The sequence below is a fragment of the Trematomus bernacchii genome, unplaced genomic scaffold, assembly GCF_902827165.1.
Source record: "Trematomus bernacchii unplaced genomic scaffold, fTreBer1.1, whole genome shotgun sequence".
Taxonomy (NCBI): Eukaryota; Metazoa; Chordata; class Actinopteri; order Perciformes; family Nototheniidae; genus Trematomus; species Trematomus bernacchii.
Window position 1 is genome coordinate 8419490 of NW_022987973.1, and position 13309 is coordinate 8432798.

Consider the following 13309-nt stretch of genomic DNA (forward strand, 5'->3'; position numbering starts at 1 on the left):
AAAATGTTATGATAAAAAGAATAATTTATATTCAAAAAACTTATTTTTACCGACCATAGTTCTGAGCAAACATTAAACACATTTGATAGCATATAGAAACCCTCTTGACACCTTGAAGGTTAAAGTGAACCATGTTTGGGAATCAACCATAAAATTATCTGCTGTGATGCTCTTAAATAATAATCATGACATTCTCACACTGATCTTTTTTCCACACTTTATTTTTCAAAGTTCCATAGCAACTATTTTTACTTCTTCTTTTCCACGTCCTGCTCGGCGGCCTCCTTTGCTCTCTTGGCACGGATGCCGAAGAGACGAGCATTGGCGCGAGCCATACGCAGGCTGGCGAAGGCCTTGAAGTTCTTCTCATCCTCGGAGATAACACGAGCCTTCTCGGTTTTGTGCACCTGGGAGAATAAAGAAGAAAAAGGGTGAACACATATTGTGTGATAATTGTGTCTCTAAAGGACAGACTCCCGCTAATAAGTCAATTTATGCAAATAGAAGCCCAGTGTAATGGATCATATTTTGGGACAACCAATTTGTTTTTCAAGCTAGATTTTAAAAAGCAGTCATCAGAAAAGGGGTTCACGTTTTTCATCAAAGAAGTACAGAGATTCCGGAGATGTATCATCACCTGACTGCGCGATGCAGAATAACAAATTATTTGAATATATATATTTTTCAAGAATCATCACTGACGAGGTATAAAGTCTAGTGACAAAATCCAGCCTGTTCAATGTAAGCTATTAAAAAGGCCACCTAAAACTAATCACTTTTATTTCCAGTGATCTGATAATCCTTCCTGATTCATGTTAATATAGATGTGTTGGGTACTTACGTTCTTGATGGGCATGACTGCACCACCGAGCTGAGTGGCCATCTTGAGTTCCTCCTCCTGAAAAGATGGAAACGGTTCATTATTCAGGGTAACAAAATATCCATATCACTCAGTAAGGTGGCTAAACAAACATCCTACCATTACAAGAATTTGGGTGAGGTCAAAAACACTAAAAGGCTCTATAATTAAAGGTGAACTGCACTGTGAGTGCAGCAGTACGCAGTGTTCGGCCTTTAGTGTTCTTCAAACCTTAGTCTAAGATTGGAACATTACAGGTCCTCAGTCAAGAAATAAAAACAACCCAACAAATACATGTAACTAAGAATTCAAGTTATGATCTTTCCCAAAAGCAGTGGTGTACTGCAGGGATAAGGGGGAGGAACTAATGACTTTGATGCACTTAGAAGTGCAGAGTACACAAGTTAGGACTTGTTATTTGAGCTCCCCCAAAGCACACCTTTAAACTTATTTCAAAATACAAAAAGGAACAAATACAATAAAGGGTTCTTTTAGTTTTCATAAATTACTTTTAAAAGCTTGTTCAAAAGCTGTTCATTTCATTTTGATAAGATGGAGGAAAGGTAAACAAACACTGGCAAGGTCTCAAATCGCACTGTTTGATTTTGAGAGATGACTCACTCCTACAGACCACGTGTCTTTGAATTATGTTTTAATACTTTTTCTCTCAGGAAAATGAGTCACAAATCAAAACAATACAGTTGGTTAACAAGCACAACAACAGTCTGTCAACAATCTGTTTCACAGATTCTGATCTACAACATAAAAGAATCTTACCGAGCTGTCTCCCTTCTTGGGAGCAGAAGCCTTCCTGGGGAACAGGATGAGCTTGGAGCGGTACTCCTTCAGTCGCTGCACGTTGGCCTGAAGAGATTCTGTGGATCTGTTGCGACGGCGAGAGTCGACGGAGATGCCGATGGTGCGGGCTGTCTTTTTGTGGATGCCAGCTGCCTGTAGTGAGGAAAACAGCTAAATGTTTTAAACACAACTCAGATAACTGATGTCCAATATGTGACAGTCCATTTGGGTTTCCGATAGCAGAAGGAACAGTCATCAGATAATAGGTTCAAGGTATTCATCAAGTAAATACAGAGATTCCGGAGATTTATCATCATCTGACTGAAGATGCTAAACACAAAAAGATGTTTTTTTTACATTTCTGCAAATGAAGACATGCTGGTAGAGCTGCAACTGCAAATACAGATAAATGCACTCGAATGACTCCACACTTTAACCTAACAAGGTAGGGCACAGCCCTGCCATCTCATTTCTTTAGGTTGGGAGAAATATGTGGTGGCCATCTTGAAAGGATAATATTTTACAGGAAAGGCTGATGCAGAGGATAAAACTCCAGAATGTGACTTGTGCTTTCCCCACACAATGGGCATTAGTTTCCTTATACAACTTACATTTGCAATTGGTAATTTAAATAAACGGTGTGTTTTTATAAAGGTGAGATCTGACAGACGCAATTAGTTTTATAAATGCTGTACGATGTACAAAGTTGACGAGGCAACAAACACTTTTACGATTACTTGTGTTTGCCCACCTGGAAAAAAAACATGCACGTCCACATGTTTTTGGGTGATTCACACCAACAGTCATTTAGCCTTCCTCCCACAGTACAGGATTACAGAGGATGAAAGTAAAGGTAGAGTTTGGCAAGAGCAGCAAGTCTTGGAAGCAGGACTTTGTTCTTTTGCAGCTTTTTGTTGTGTATTTTGGTTAGGTGGGCTGCGTGATTCATCACAGAGTTGAGCTTGTTCAGTTTTGTATCTTAAGTAGTCAATAGAATTTCTGGGGTGGAGGTCACCTTGATGCTACGCTTTAGATTTTTAGCCATGCTGATCAAATAAAAAAAGTTTCTGCCCGACTACCCACATTCAGACAACATAAAATTAGTCACTAATGGAATCAATTAGTTGAACGTTTTCAAACGTTGCGCAGTATTTTGGGATATAAGAGTTACATTGCAGATTAACTATTTGTGCATGTGAACCATCTATTAGGCAAATACAAGACATTACCTTGAGTTCCTCCAGAGTGAAGCCACGTCCAGCACGGACCTTGGTGTGGTACCTGATGGTGGGACACCGGACCTGAGGCCTTAAAGGGCCAGCCACAGGACGGGGCGCGATGAGACGGGCCTTAGCCTGACGAGTATTTCGCCTGAAGAAAGAAGCATTTTAGTCAAAATGACAGTAACCAACCAACCAGTTCAGTCGCAGAGACTAAAGAACTTCTTAACGACAATAAATCTGTGTCTCTTAACCATGAAATAAGGCAAGTAACAGAATGGCGGGGGCTCCTGTATTTTAATATTACATCAATAACGTATATAAATAATTACTGTACAGATTAGGTAATGTCCTCAAACTCCTTTAAGGACACAGCTGAAAACTAAGACAGTTTAACAGAAACCAATCAAAAGGCAAAACACATCAGTCATCAGATAATAGGTTCAAAATATTCATCAAGTAAATACAGAGATTCCGGAGATTTTTCATCATATGACTGGTGATGCAACACACAAAAAGATGGTTCTTATGTCAATTATAATTCAATTAAACAGGTTTTGACCAAAAGGCAACTGATTCTGCAAGACTTTTGGCATCTTTTGAACAGCTAGAAAGGCCAAACCTGAGGATCTGAGGCCAAGGACTGGCTCTTTTGGTGTCTACGGTTCTGCTTTATAGTTTAGGGCCAGGCAGAGAAAGACATGCTTTCAAAGACAAGTAGACACCTTAAATGAATTCTAATTTAAAAATAGGTCAAGTCAGAAGAACCAGGATTGGGGTGATGTTAAAACCAATACGAACCCTAGCACCCACAACATGTAGGTTAGATAGCATGTCTACACGTTTGCACAGACAACGTACTGATGCAGTTACACTTCATTTAAAAAAAAAAAAAAAGCATAGTTAAGATGTTTCACTCCCAACAGTGCAATATGCGACTGTAAAGCGTGTTAGCTGAAGTTAGCATCGCAAGTTGAAGCAGTGTAGTTCTCACCTGCGGATCTTCCTGGCTGGCTGGTTGAACCAGGTGCGCACTCTTTTCTGCCAGTCTTTGTGGAAGTGGGGGTTCAAGAGCATTCCATTCCGGCTGGGTGCCATGGTTGCCTACTTCCCTGAAACACAGCGTGGCACACGGACATTAGCAGACTGTCATGCCGGCACACCATCGTGAGGACCAGGGGCTGCGGCTGAGATGCTAAGCTAGCAGGTCAACGACTGTTTTCTTGGGCAATTCCCGTAACCGGCTGCTAAATTCCATAATAACTAATCATTTCAATGTGAACATTGGTAACGTGTGCTCATTGTTTTCAGGGACATTACAATATTAAGTACAATGTGGCCTCTAACAGCAATGCTAACAGTCACAAACACAGCTTGAGCGGGGATGGCTACAAAGTAGACGTGGTTCTGCAATTCTACGATAACGTCTTATGACAATAATGACCTTATTGCAAAGGTGACAAAACACTCCATCAAATGTTGTAAAATAAATTAACAAATAAAGATAAAATACCTAGGATTGAACCAGATTCTTTTTAAATTTGAAGAGATAAATGTAACATACCTACGAGGAAGGAAAATGGCCGAAAGGAAAAAGGAAGTGTAAAAGCGGGGGATTGTGGGATATGGTGTCAACCAGCCAATGGCAGTACAGCATTATCAAAGAGTTTGTAAGAGAGCAGTATCCCCACAAAAACAAACCAATACAACGTAACATTGTAATAAAGAAATATAATGTAGGAATATGCTATATTTTATAAAAAATATATTGTAAAAAAAACAACATATGTATTTGCTATTGACGTCTCTATAAAAATGATATAATTATATATATAAATTGTAGCCTGCATTTTTGGAGGTTTCCTCTGCAGAACATACACAACCATAGAACAAGGTTGTGGTAATATTATTATGAAATATTAATTATGACGAACTTGCGATAAAAATATATTTTACAAGATAGGCTAAAACATGAAATAACTGAGCGAACAGAGAACAATTTAATTCAGGTGAAACCGGAAGTAAGAGCGTTTATATCACAGTTTAGTTATCTTTGTTATCATGCAGGGAGATTCAACTATGCGTTTATAAAAATCTGGACTTGGCTACAAAAATGTTCTGTCTGCCTTTGAAGATATTACCTTGCAATACCATCGCATGGCTGCGCTATTGCAGGGGGGTCGCATGAAGTTTGGGAAGAAGTTGTAAACAAACATTGTTTGCTCGTAAAATCAATTAAAATGGACACATGTTTAACACAACCGGCAGTTTAAGAAAAGTGGACGAGCCCACGACAAGCCTTTCAGCTAAAATGCCCAAATCAACAAAGTTGACATCTAACGTGGTCGGTGGGAAGATCTCTCTCTCTCTTTCTCTCTCTCGTCAGACTCGCTGCAGCACCGTGCACACAGAGATCTGCCGGTGGCTGGGAGAAAAGAGCGTTCGAAAGTGACAATATACAAGGCTCGATGTGGTCAATGCTCGTTTGCCATAAGTATTTTCGCGTAAACGCGGAAACACGAGCAATCTGTCCATCAGCTGGCCAAAAGGCATCATATTCATACGGAGAAATGCACAGTTTTCGACTTCCTTAACTCTAAAATTAGCTTGTGAATTTACTTCAGGTGTAACTAAAGTCTGATTTAAGAGTTGATTATATTTCACATCATTAATCCAGATCTGTAAAGTAACTAAAGGTATTAAATACATGTAGTGGAGTAAAAGTACACCATTACCTCTGGACTGTAGAGGAGCAGAATTACAAAGAAGCAAAAGTGGAAATACTTAAGTACCTCAAAATAAGTACAGTACTTGAGAGTAAATCTTAGTTATTACCACCACTGCAGTGTGCTAGCAGCCCATAATCCACACTATACATAAAATAAATCAATGTTAATTCTGTTTCCAATTTGTTTAGTTTTTCCCTAAAAACTAACAAAAATAACCTATACAAATACTGTTAAAGTAACGGATCGATAAGCAGTATTTATAATTGTTTCAATTAGGCCTCATTATTTCACAGTGGCACAGGATCATCTGCCAATACAAGCACTTTTGTTCATGTTCAATCCATAATAAAATATAACATTATAGTTGGATCTTTTTGTCTTGTTATTATTAGCAGAGAAAATGTAATGTTTGTACAACTATATACAATGAATTCTACCAATTCCGGTGGGAACCGGGTTAGGGAGGGCTCGAAAATATTTCCAATTACCCAAGAGGGGCCTGACTGAAAAAGGTTGGGAAACACTAACTTATCACAAAGACTGGATAGAGGGGAAAACAGATAGCAGGGGTCTGTAAACAAACAGAATCCACCTACAAGCACCTCTACAGCTCATTAATGTACATGTTATCTTGTTTTTTATTCCGTGCTGAGAAAGATTATTCTTTGTAGGTATTCCTGCTAATTTGGTTATTTTCTCTATTAGTCAAGGGCGTGTTAGACCATTTATGAATGCCTGTACATGTTTCTACTTCACAACTTGATATCAGTTAAATATTATTTTAATAATAAAATGTTTTTTAATGTTGTTCATACTGTTCATTCACACTGCAATACTGTCATATGTTTTGTGTTTCTTATTATATCTGTTGAAAGGACATACCTGAAAGACACAACTGCCTCATCATTTTCTCCTTATATGAGGGTCAAGAAGAAAATCCACAAGGAAAATGAAAAGCTATGAGATTATGAGATTTAAGACCGACACAGGACATTCACAAAAAAACTACACTTTTATTGTGAACACAAGGATCTGCACACTGAAGTGAGCAATCAGACTCCGCTTTGCAACACTGATTTGAAACTACGGATTGGTGTGTGTTTGAGGACGACAACATCAGTAGTGTTCATAACCTGCCCTATTTTATTCAATTGTATCGTACTCTGTTTAATTTGCACTATTTTAAACGTTATAATTTGTATCCTATAATATGTTGCATTGTTGGAGGAGCTCGGGACCTATGATTTTCATCACTACACTGTAGCTACTGTGCATATGATAATAAAACCCTTGATTCTTGAACCTTGTTGTTTTAACGGCAGGGACTGAATCAGCAGCACCACCTCAGAGTTGAATAGTTTTGAAACATTTCTCCCAGCAAAGTGATCAGAAGTCGAAAACACTCCGAATGATGGATTTCATTTACCGGTCCTGATAAAACTAAATGCAAGGGGCGGAAATCCAGCACCAGCGAGCATGAGTGCTAGCGATAGCCATTTGTAACTCGGATTTTGCAGATCATTATGTGTCTGTTGCCTTTTGGTGATTTCATAAACCAAAAGAGCATTTCATACAATATGAAGCAGCAGTTACTGTAAGAATCGACTACATCTATTCGTATATCATTGCAGACTGGTCTAATGACTTTCCTGCTTTGCTAAATCGTTTTTTATTAGAGGCAATTGCTTAACTTTGGTAATCAGAATCAGAATTCCTTTATTAGTCCCACAGCGGGGACATTTACATTATTACAGCAAAAGTGGCATAGCACATTGCTCATACTGTAGCTGTAGCTAGAAGAAAATGGCTGCTTGAAGAGATTGCGATCCAGTTGGCTAGATGTTTTGATTGTGATTTTGTTGGTGCTTGGTAAGTAACCAGTGCAACAGTGTACAACTTCACCTTTTTGTATAAAGAAACACACAGTTGCAAGTGGAGAACAAAGAGCTCTTCTGCAAAACGAGTATGGCAAATTGTTAAATGTAAATCAAACCTCCGTGCAGCTGGAAGCAAATGTTCAGACCAACATGACCTTTCAGTTTGTTCAGCAGCACCCTGAAGAACCCTTCCTTGCTGCCTGGATCGGTTTGCAGGGCATAGTGAAGGAGAGTCTCCACATTTGGGTGAATTGTGAACAACTCCAAAGTAATCTCAGTCATTGGCAAAAACAAGGAGACAAACAATGTCATAGCCCCCTAGGAGGAAGACATGGAAGGGAAAGATACTTCGATTGTCCTGCAAATATAAATTGGACAGCAAGATTGGCTTGAGTCCTGGGATGACGTTGTTTGTTTAAACGACACTACCTGCCACATGTCAACCACATCACCAAAACTGCGATGCAAGCACCCTAAAGACCACCAGGACTAAGCTCCGGACCTGGGGTCCCTGGGCCGTCCCCAGCCACATCAGACAGTTAACCTCCCTACTATCATTCAAATAAGCACTCAAAACCCACCTCTTCACACTTGCCTTTCCCTGTTAAGTTCTCATCTTTGTTTGTTTTGTTCAATAAAGTGACTTTGGGTATCGTTAGAAAAGCGCTATATAAATTGAATTTATTACTATTATTATTACCTTTGTGAGACCATGGCTCTATTTGTCCTGAATTGCTTGAAAATACAAATGCATCTGTATTTTCTCCCCTTTTCTCTCTGTGGCTGTTGCATACATAACTCAGTCTTTTATTATTATTGAACTGGAGATACTTTGTGACACATTTTCAGTTAGTCAGCAAAGCGAGACGACTAATAACAGCTTTTATTTTTTTCCGTTATCATCCTGAGAGTGCAGTTTTTTGTTCAAACCGCTGCTTCATTAATCATTGATCCTCTGCAATCTCTGCCTATCTACGCCTGAGGGCAAAGGTCAAGGTGTGGAACTACAATGAGCAAAAAGAAGCAGCATGCTCTGGCAGCACATGTAAAGTAACATGAAATGAACATGTCTACAGTGCATCATACAATTTACAATAAGCCTCTTAACATTTTTATTTTAAGTGATATTGTTATTGCTGAGTGAAATTGTGCTTTTTTAGTCCATTTTAAAGCTGTTAGTGATTAGACAGACCCAGTAGGAAATAAACAAAGGAGAGTTAAGACCAGATTTTATTATATGAACGTGACACAACTCTTACAATCTCTTTGTCATATATTACCACATCTGTGCACATGGAGCAAAGAACAAATACTGATGGATCTCGAGATAAAGAGGCCTCTTCTGTTGGGTAGTAGCTTAAAAGTCCTAAGTGGAAGATATTACAGATGATTTTATATTATTTTGATAGCACAATTTCAGTATCAAAATAAATACCACAGATGAGAAGGCGTGTCCCACCATGACGATGGTAATCATGCCTTCTAATCTTTAATTGAAATGACATTACAAAAATATCACTGTGAGTTTATCCATTTATTCTTCAAGTGACATAATAAATTTGTCATATGCAGCTTGATCCATGAGGCCTTCAAGTTCTTCAGGCTTTTCAATCGTCATCTTGATAAGCCACCCTGAAAAGTAAGAGTTCATAATTTAAAAGCTCAATTTTATTTTTCATGTGCAACACAATACATGTTTCTTTCATCCCAAGGTTTTTTGCTATGTTTTATAAAATATAGCACTCTGGCTGCATTCCTTGCACAATTGCACTATTGTATACTTGAACATACTGTATGTGCTTGATTTGCATTTGCCTGCTCAAGCTTTGTGTTGTTGATGTCTTTTTATATTAGGTTTTATATGTCAACCCTTGCTGCAAATCGAGTATCCCTCTAGTGCAGTGGTTCCCAACCAGGGGTATGGGGTTGAGGGGATTGCAGGTGTTAGTAGAAAGATTAAGGATTTAAATGTATTTTCACACAAAAAAACATTTAAAATCAATTTTCAAATGCCTGGTGTCCTGCCCCCAGAACTATCAAAGCTTATTAGAGACAAGCAAGCTCAAGTGTCTCATTAAACGCTCTAGTCTTAACAAAACATGTTAAAACTGCCAGAAGTGAGTTTTAATATTAATATTTTTCACTGACAATATGTGTAAAGGTCAAGTCTAAATGCATTTGTATTAAGGGGAAGTTATACAAGTGTTTTAATCTAAGGAGCAGATGGTTTGAATATGATTACAAAGAGTTTAATACAAGAAACGATGTAGGCGAATCATCACAGATGAGTGGGGGGTACTTATAGAATAGCGACCAGCTCATGGGTTACACGAGACAAAAAAGGTTGGGAACCACTGCCCAACAAATGTACAGGGAGAAATATACTAGAAAAGAACAACGGTGAACGTGAGACGCTTACCCTCAGCGTAGCAGGCTTTGTTCACAAGTCCAGGATTCTCCGTCAGCTCTGTGTTGATTTCAGTCACCTCTCCTGCCAGCGGTGAGTACAGCTCACTGGCAGCCTTCACACTTTCCAAGGCACCAAACTCCTCTACAATACACACAGACACAACATGTCACATGCTTATCACACCGCTTGACTGAATCACTTTCACAAATGTGCAGTGTATTCCTTACCCAGCTGTTCAAGTCTTTGGCCAACTTCAGGGAGTCCACAGTACACCACATCACCTAATGCTTCCTAAAATCATAGAACAAAGTATTACTAAAGTGATTAAATGCAGTGATCTAAGGATGCCTTAAATGCAATTCTGTATTAGAAGGAAATGGCTGTTTATATATTATGTTCATTGTTGTCAACAAATCTCATGAAAATGGGATAACCAACAATGCTTTAGTCTTTCTCCAAAATTCACCAGGTAACCTTATTCATATAAAATAAAGACTGGCTGGAGCCTTCTATCCCTCGGTTGGCTATATCCATGAATCTCTTTAGTGGGAACAACTTATTTTGGAATTTGAAGTCCTTATTATGCAACTAAAATATCTCATTTACTGCTACTAAATAAGAAAAGTTCCTGGATTTAACAGAATGCAGTTCGATACAAGTAAACCATTTTTTGAACTTGGAATTGTTCAAGCTTCAGAACAAAGCAAGGTGGACATGTCGGAAACGTTGAGCCTGATATTGAGGTAACCTGTTTTTTTAGATAAAATATTGGAGATGTGCAGTGGGCAGCAATTCAGTCTTGAACCACGCAAATCAGTCAATATTCAACAATGCAAATCCTTTCCTCAGACATATAAGCAGTTTCACCTTATAAACACACAACAAACACAGTAGGGTTCACCATCAAATTTGACTTCTTTTGTCTGTTTGGCATGGGAGGTAATAATTCAAACTTTTCATTTGACAGGCTAACCTGAGTAGTGTTCACTCATAAATTAGCTCTCACCATTCAACATATGGAAACAATGCCTCCTTAGTTTAGTTAAAGATTATCTAAAAGCTTTATTCCATTCAAAGACAACACACTGGCCTTTATTCAAAGCTCTGAACTATAGGTAAAGTGCCTGCCCTTGAGATTTTCTGCACACTACTGCAATTTGGCCGTAATCAATTGTCTCAAACTAAAGTCATAAAACAGTGAATTAGCTTGTTATAGTGCAGTTGCTGCCGGTGGGGACAAAGTGCAGTACTGTACTTCATATATTAGCCTATCACTATTTGTGGGATAGCCATCAGAAAACTTCTGAACCAAGTGCGTCATAAATCAATGGTTAGTAATAAGACTCCACAACTCACCTGAGCATAATTGCTGATACCCACTTTGGCAACTCCACTTTCCACTCGCACCCACTCATGTTTATCTGTGAACTTTAGGGCTGCGGAGAGAACAGGGGAATAATTTAGCTTGGAACAGATTCATTAATTAGTGCGAAACAACATCATCAAACTATGAAGCATGAATGCGATACAGCTCTTACAATACCTCAAGAAAAGTAACTTTAATATTGTGGTACATATCAGGGGAAGCTTAATGGTGTCAAAGAACATAAGTTAGATGTCCAAAGAGCATCTTACTGTACTATGGACTACAGCTGAAGAGTACGCTTTCTTATGCAACACCATATGCTGTCAATTAGAAAAAGGAGAAGTGCAGTTTACTGGAATAAATTATACAACCTCAAAAATTGCCAAAATGATGGGTTCTGCAGATTCTGTTTCCTGTATCATCAGCTTTTTAATAGAGTAGTAAATATGACAATTGAAAAGACTGGAGTTTAAAGAGGATTTTAAATCTCAGCTCATGCTGTCATCTTAAAAACACCCCAAGGGAAGAATCAGAATGCATCAACAATTCCCAGGGTTGGCATCAGACCATGCAGAAAAATACAGGTTTAAACCAGATTGTGAAATGTGCAAGATGCTGATGCACGGCCGGAGAGAGCAGTCAGTTATGAGAGCTGAACATTTCTGCAGATCTTTATTTCTTTTGGTTATTAAAATGGGTTTGAAGATTTAACATCACGCAGGGTGGAAGAAAAAAAAGAATGAGGCAACAACTAGAGAAAATTATAGTTTGTCTGACTGTTAATACCAGGGATTGATAACTCTACAGCCATGTGTGGCACATACCCAGGATCAGGGGTCTGCGTTTTGTTTGAAAAGCTTCAAACTGTTACTTGCTGCACGAGACATTACTAATGTGTTGTTTGTGGTTATTAATTAACGTCCCACTCGAGCTCATGGTATCTAAAAAAGCCACAAAATAAAAGATTTAGTCTATTTTAGCTACCAACATGCAACTGCTTACGTTTTTTGTTTACTTTGACAGCGACCCCGGAGATAAAAACAAACTTTATCTGCCCTTCCTGTCGCATTCCTCTGCTCCGATTTGGGCAAGTGCGTGAGTTGTTTCGCCCCTTACAGACAAGCAGGAATGTGTGACCAACTCGCATGTTAGTGTGTAACATTACAGCACATTTGCACAGGCATGTAAATGTATTTTTATTGTATTTACCTGTGGACAGGGCCGGGGTTGTGCTCAGGGTCCGCGGGGAGTTGCTCCTCCACAGCAGCCGGGCCGCGGAGACCTGCGCTCCCGATGAGAGCTGAGGAAGTCTGGGGGAAAAGTTTGCAGAGAGGCTCCGCAGCGCTGCTCTCATCGCCATCTTCACTCAGTGTATGTGTGTGTCAGTGTCTGGTGTGTGTCCACTAGTCTTTCGGGTGCATTTACACTTGACCGCGGGAGCGCGCACCATCCCAATGTTTGCGGGCTCCCGCCTGGAGGGAGGTGGGCGGGGATGACGAGGGATGTGTGTGTGTGTGGCGTCTTAAAATGTGAAGTTATTGCAGACTTCTTTGATTGTAAATCATAACAAATTAACATTGTAGGAAGAAGTATTCACGTCTTATACTAGCTATGCACAACCGTAAAACTACTCTACTACTGCTTTCTTCTAAAAGTATTTAAAGTATTGATATTTGTTAATATATTATAAACCAAACCAAAACATTATTAGTGTTATAGTGCATGTTAAATCTAAATAAAATGTTTAAAGTTAAGTTCGCCTGTTGGTGTCTGAGACAAATGAAAAATAATGTATAATTGGTAGTTTAATCATAATTATATATTACATGTTAATTGTATGCTTATGTTTTTCTTGCACCACTTACTGAAAAGGTTGATAAAGCTTTGAATTCAGCTGTGTGTCAGTGTGACCCTTTGCTCTGCCCCAGAGGAAGAGTCAGATAATCTCCTTCACAGCTGTAAATGAAATATCACACAATCTGTAGACAATTATTTAAATAGTTTGTCTCAAAGCCATTTGAAGCTCTGATCATATTGTTCAAACTCTTAG

At 38.8% G+C, this 13309-nt stretch overlaps 2 protein-coding genes and 3 non-coding genes across 5 annotated transcripts; all 5 read right to left on the bottom strand.

The window, feature by feature from the left end:
- Nucleotides 1–203: 203 nt before the first annotated feature.
- rpl13 (ribosomal protein L13) lies at nt 204–4502 on the bottom strand. Its single transcript, XM_034116674.1, has 6 exons — nt 4442–4502; nt 3872–3989; nt 2887–3028; nt 1637–1810; nt 842–898; nt 204–407 (listed from the first exon to the last, which is right to left on the bottom strand). Exons 2-6 carry the CDS (start codon nt 3973–3975, stop codon nt 249–251), a joined length of 636 nt encoding a protein of 211 aa, XP_033972565.1. The 5' UTR covers nt 3976–3989; nt 4442–4502; the 3' UTR covers nt 204–248.
- On the bottom strand, nt 558–633 carry LOC117471906. The gene has a single exon (XR_004554824.1). It is a non-coding gene; the product is annotated as a small nucleolar RNA MBII-202 (small nucleolar RNA).
- Nucleotides 1893–1973, bottom strand: LOC117471907. Its single transcript, XR_004554825.1, has one exon. It is a non-coding gene; the product is annotated as a small nucleolar RNA MBII-202 (small nucleolar RNA).
- LOC117471926 lies at nt 3290–3368 on the bottom strand. Its single transcript, XR_004554843.1, has one exon. It is a non-coding gene; the product is annotated as a small nucleolar RNA MBII-202 (small nucleolar RNA).
- Nucleotides 4503–8695: 4193 nt separating the features above from the next.
- gcshb (glycine cleavage system protein H (aminomethyl carrier), b) lies at nt 8696–12724 on the bottom strand. The gene is made up of 5 exons (XM_034116113.1): nt 12469–12724; nt 11250–11329; nt 10121–10184; nt 9903–10034; nt 8696–9115 (listed from the first exon to the last, which is right to left on the bottom strand). The coding sequence occupies exons 1-5, from the start codon at nt 12617–12619 to the stop codon at nt 9018–9020; spliced, it is 525 nt and encodes a 174-aa protein (XP_033972004.1). The 5' UTR covers nt 12620–12724; the 3' UTR covers nt 8696–9017.
- Nucleotides 12725–13309: the final 585 nt, after the last annotated feature.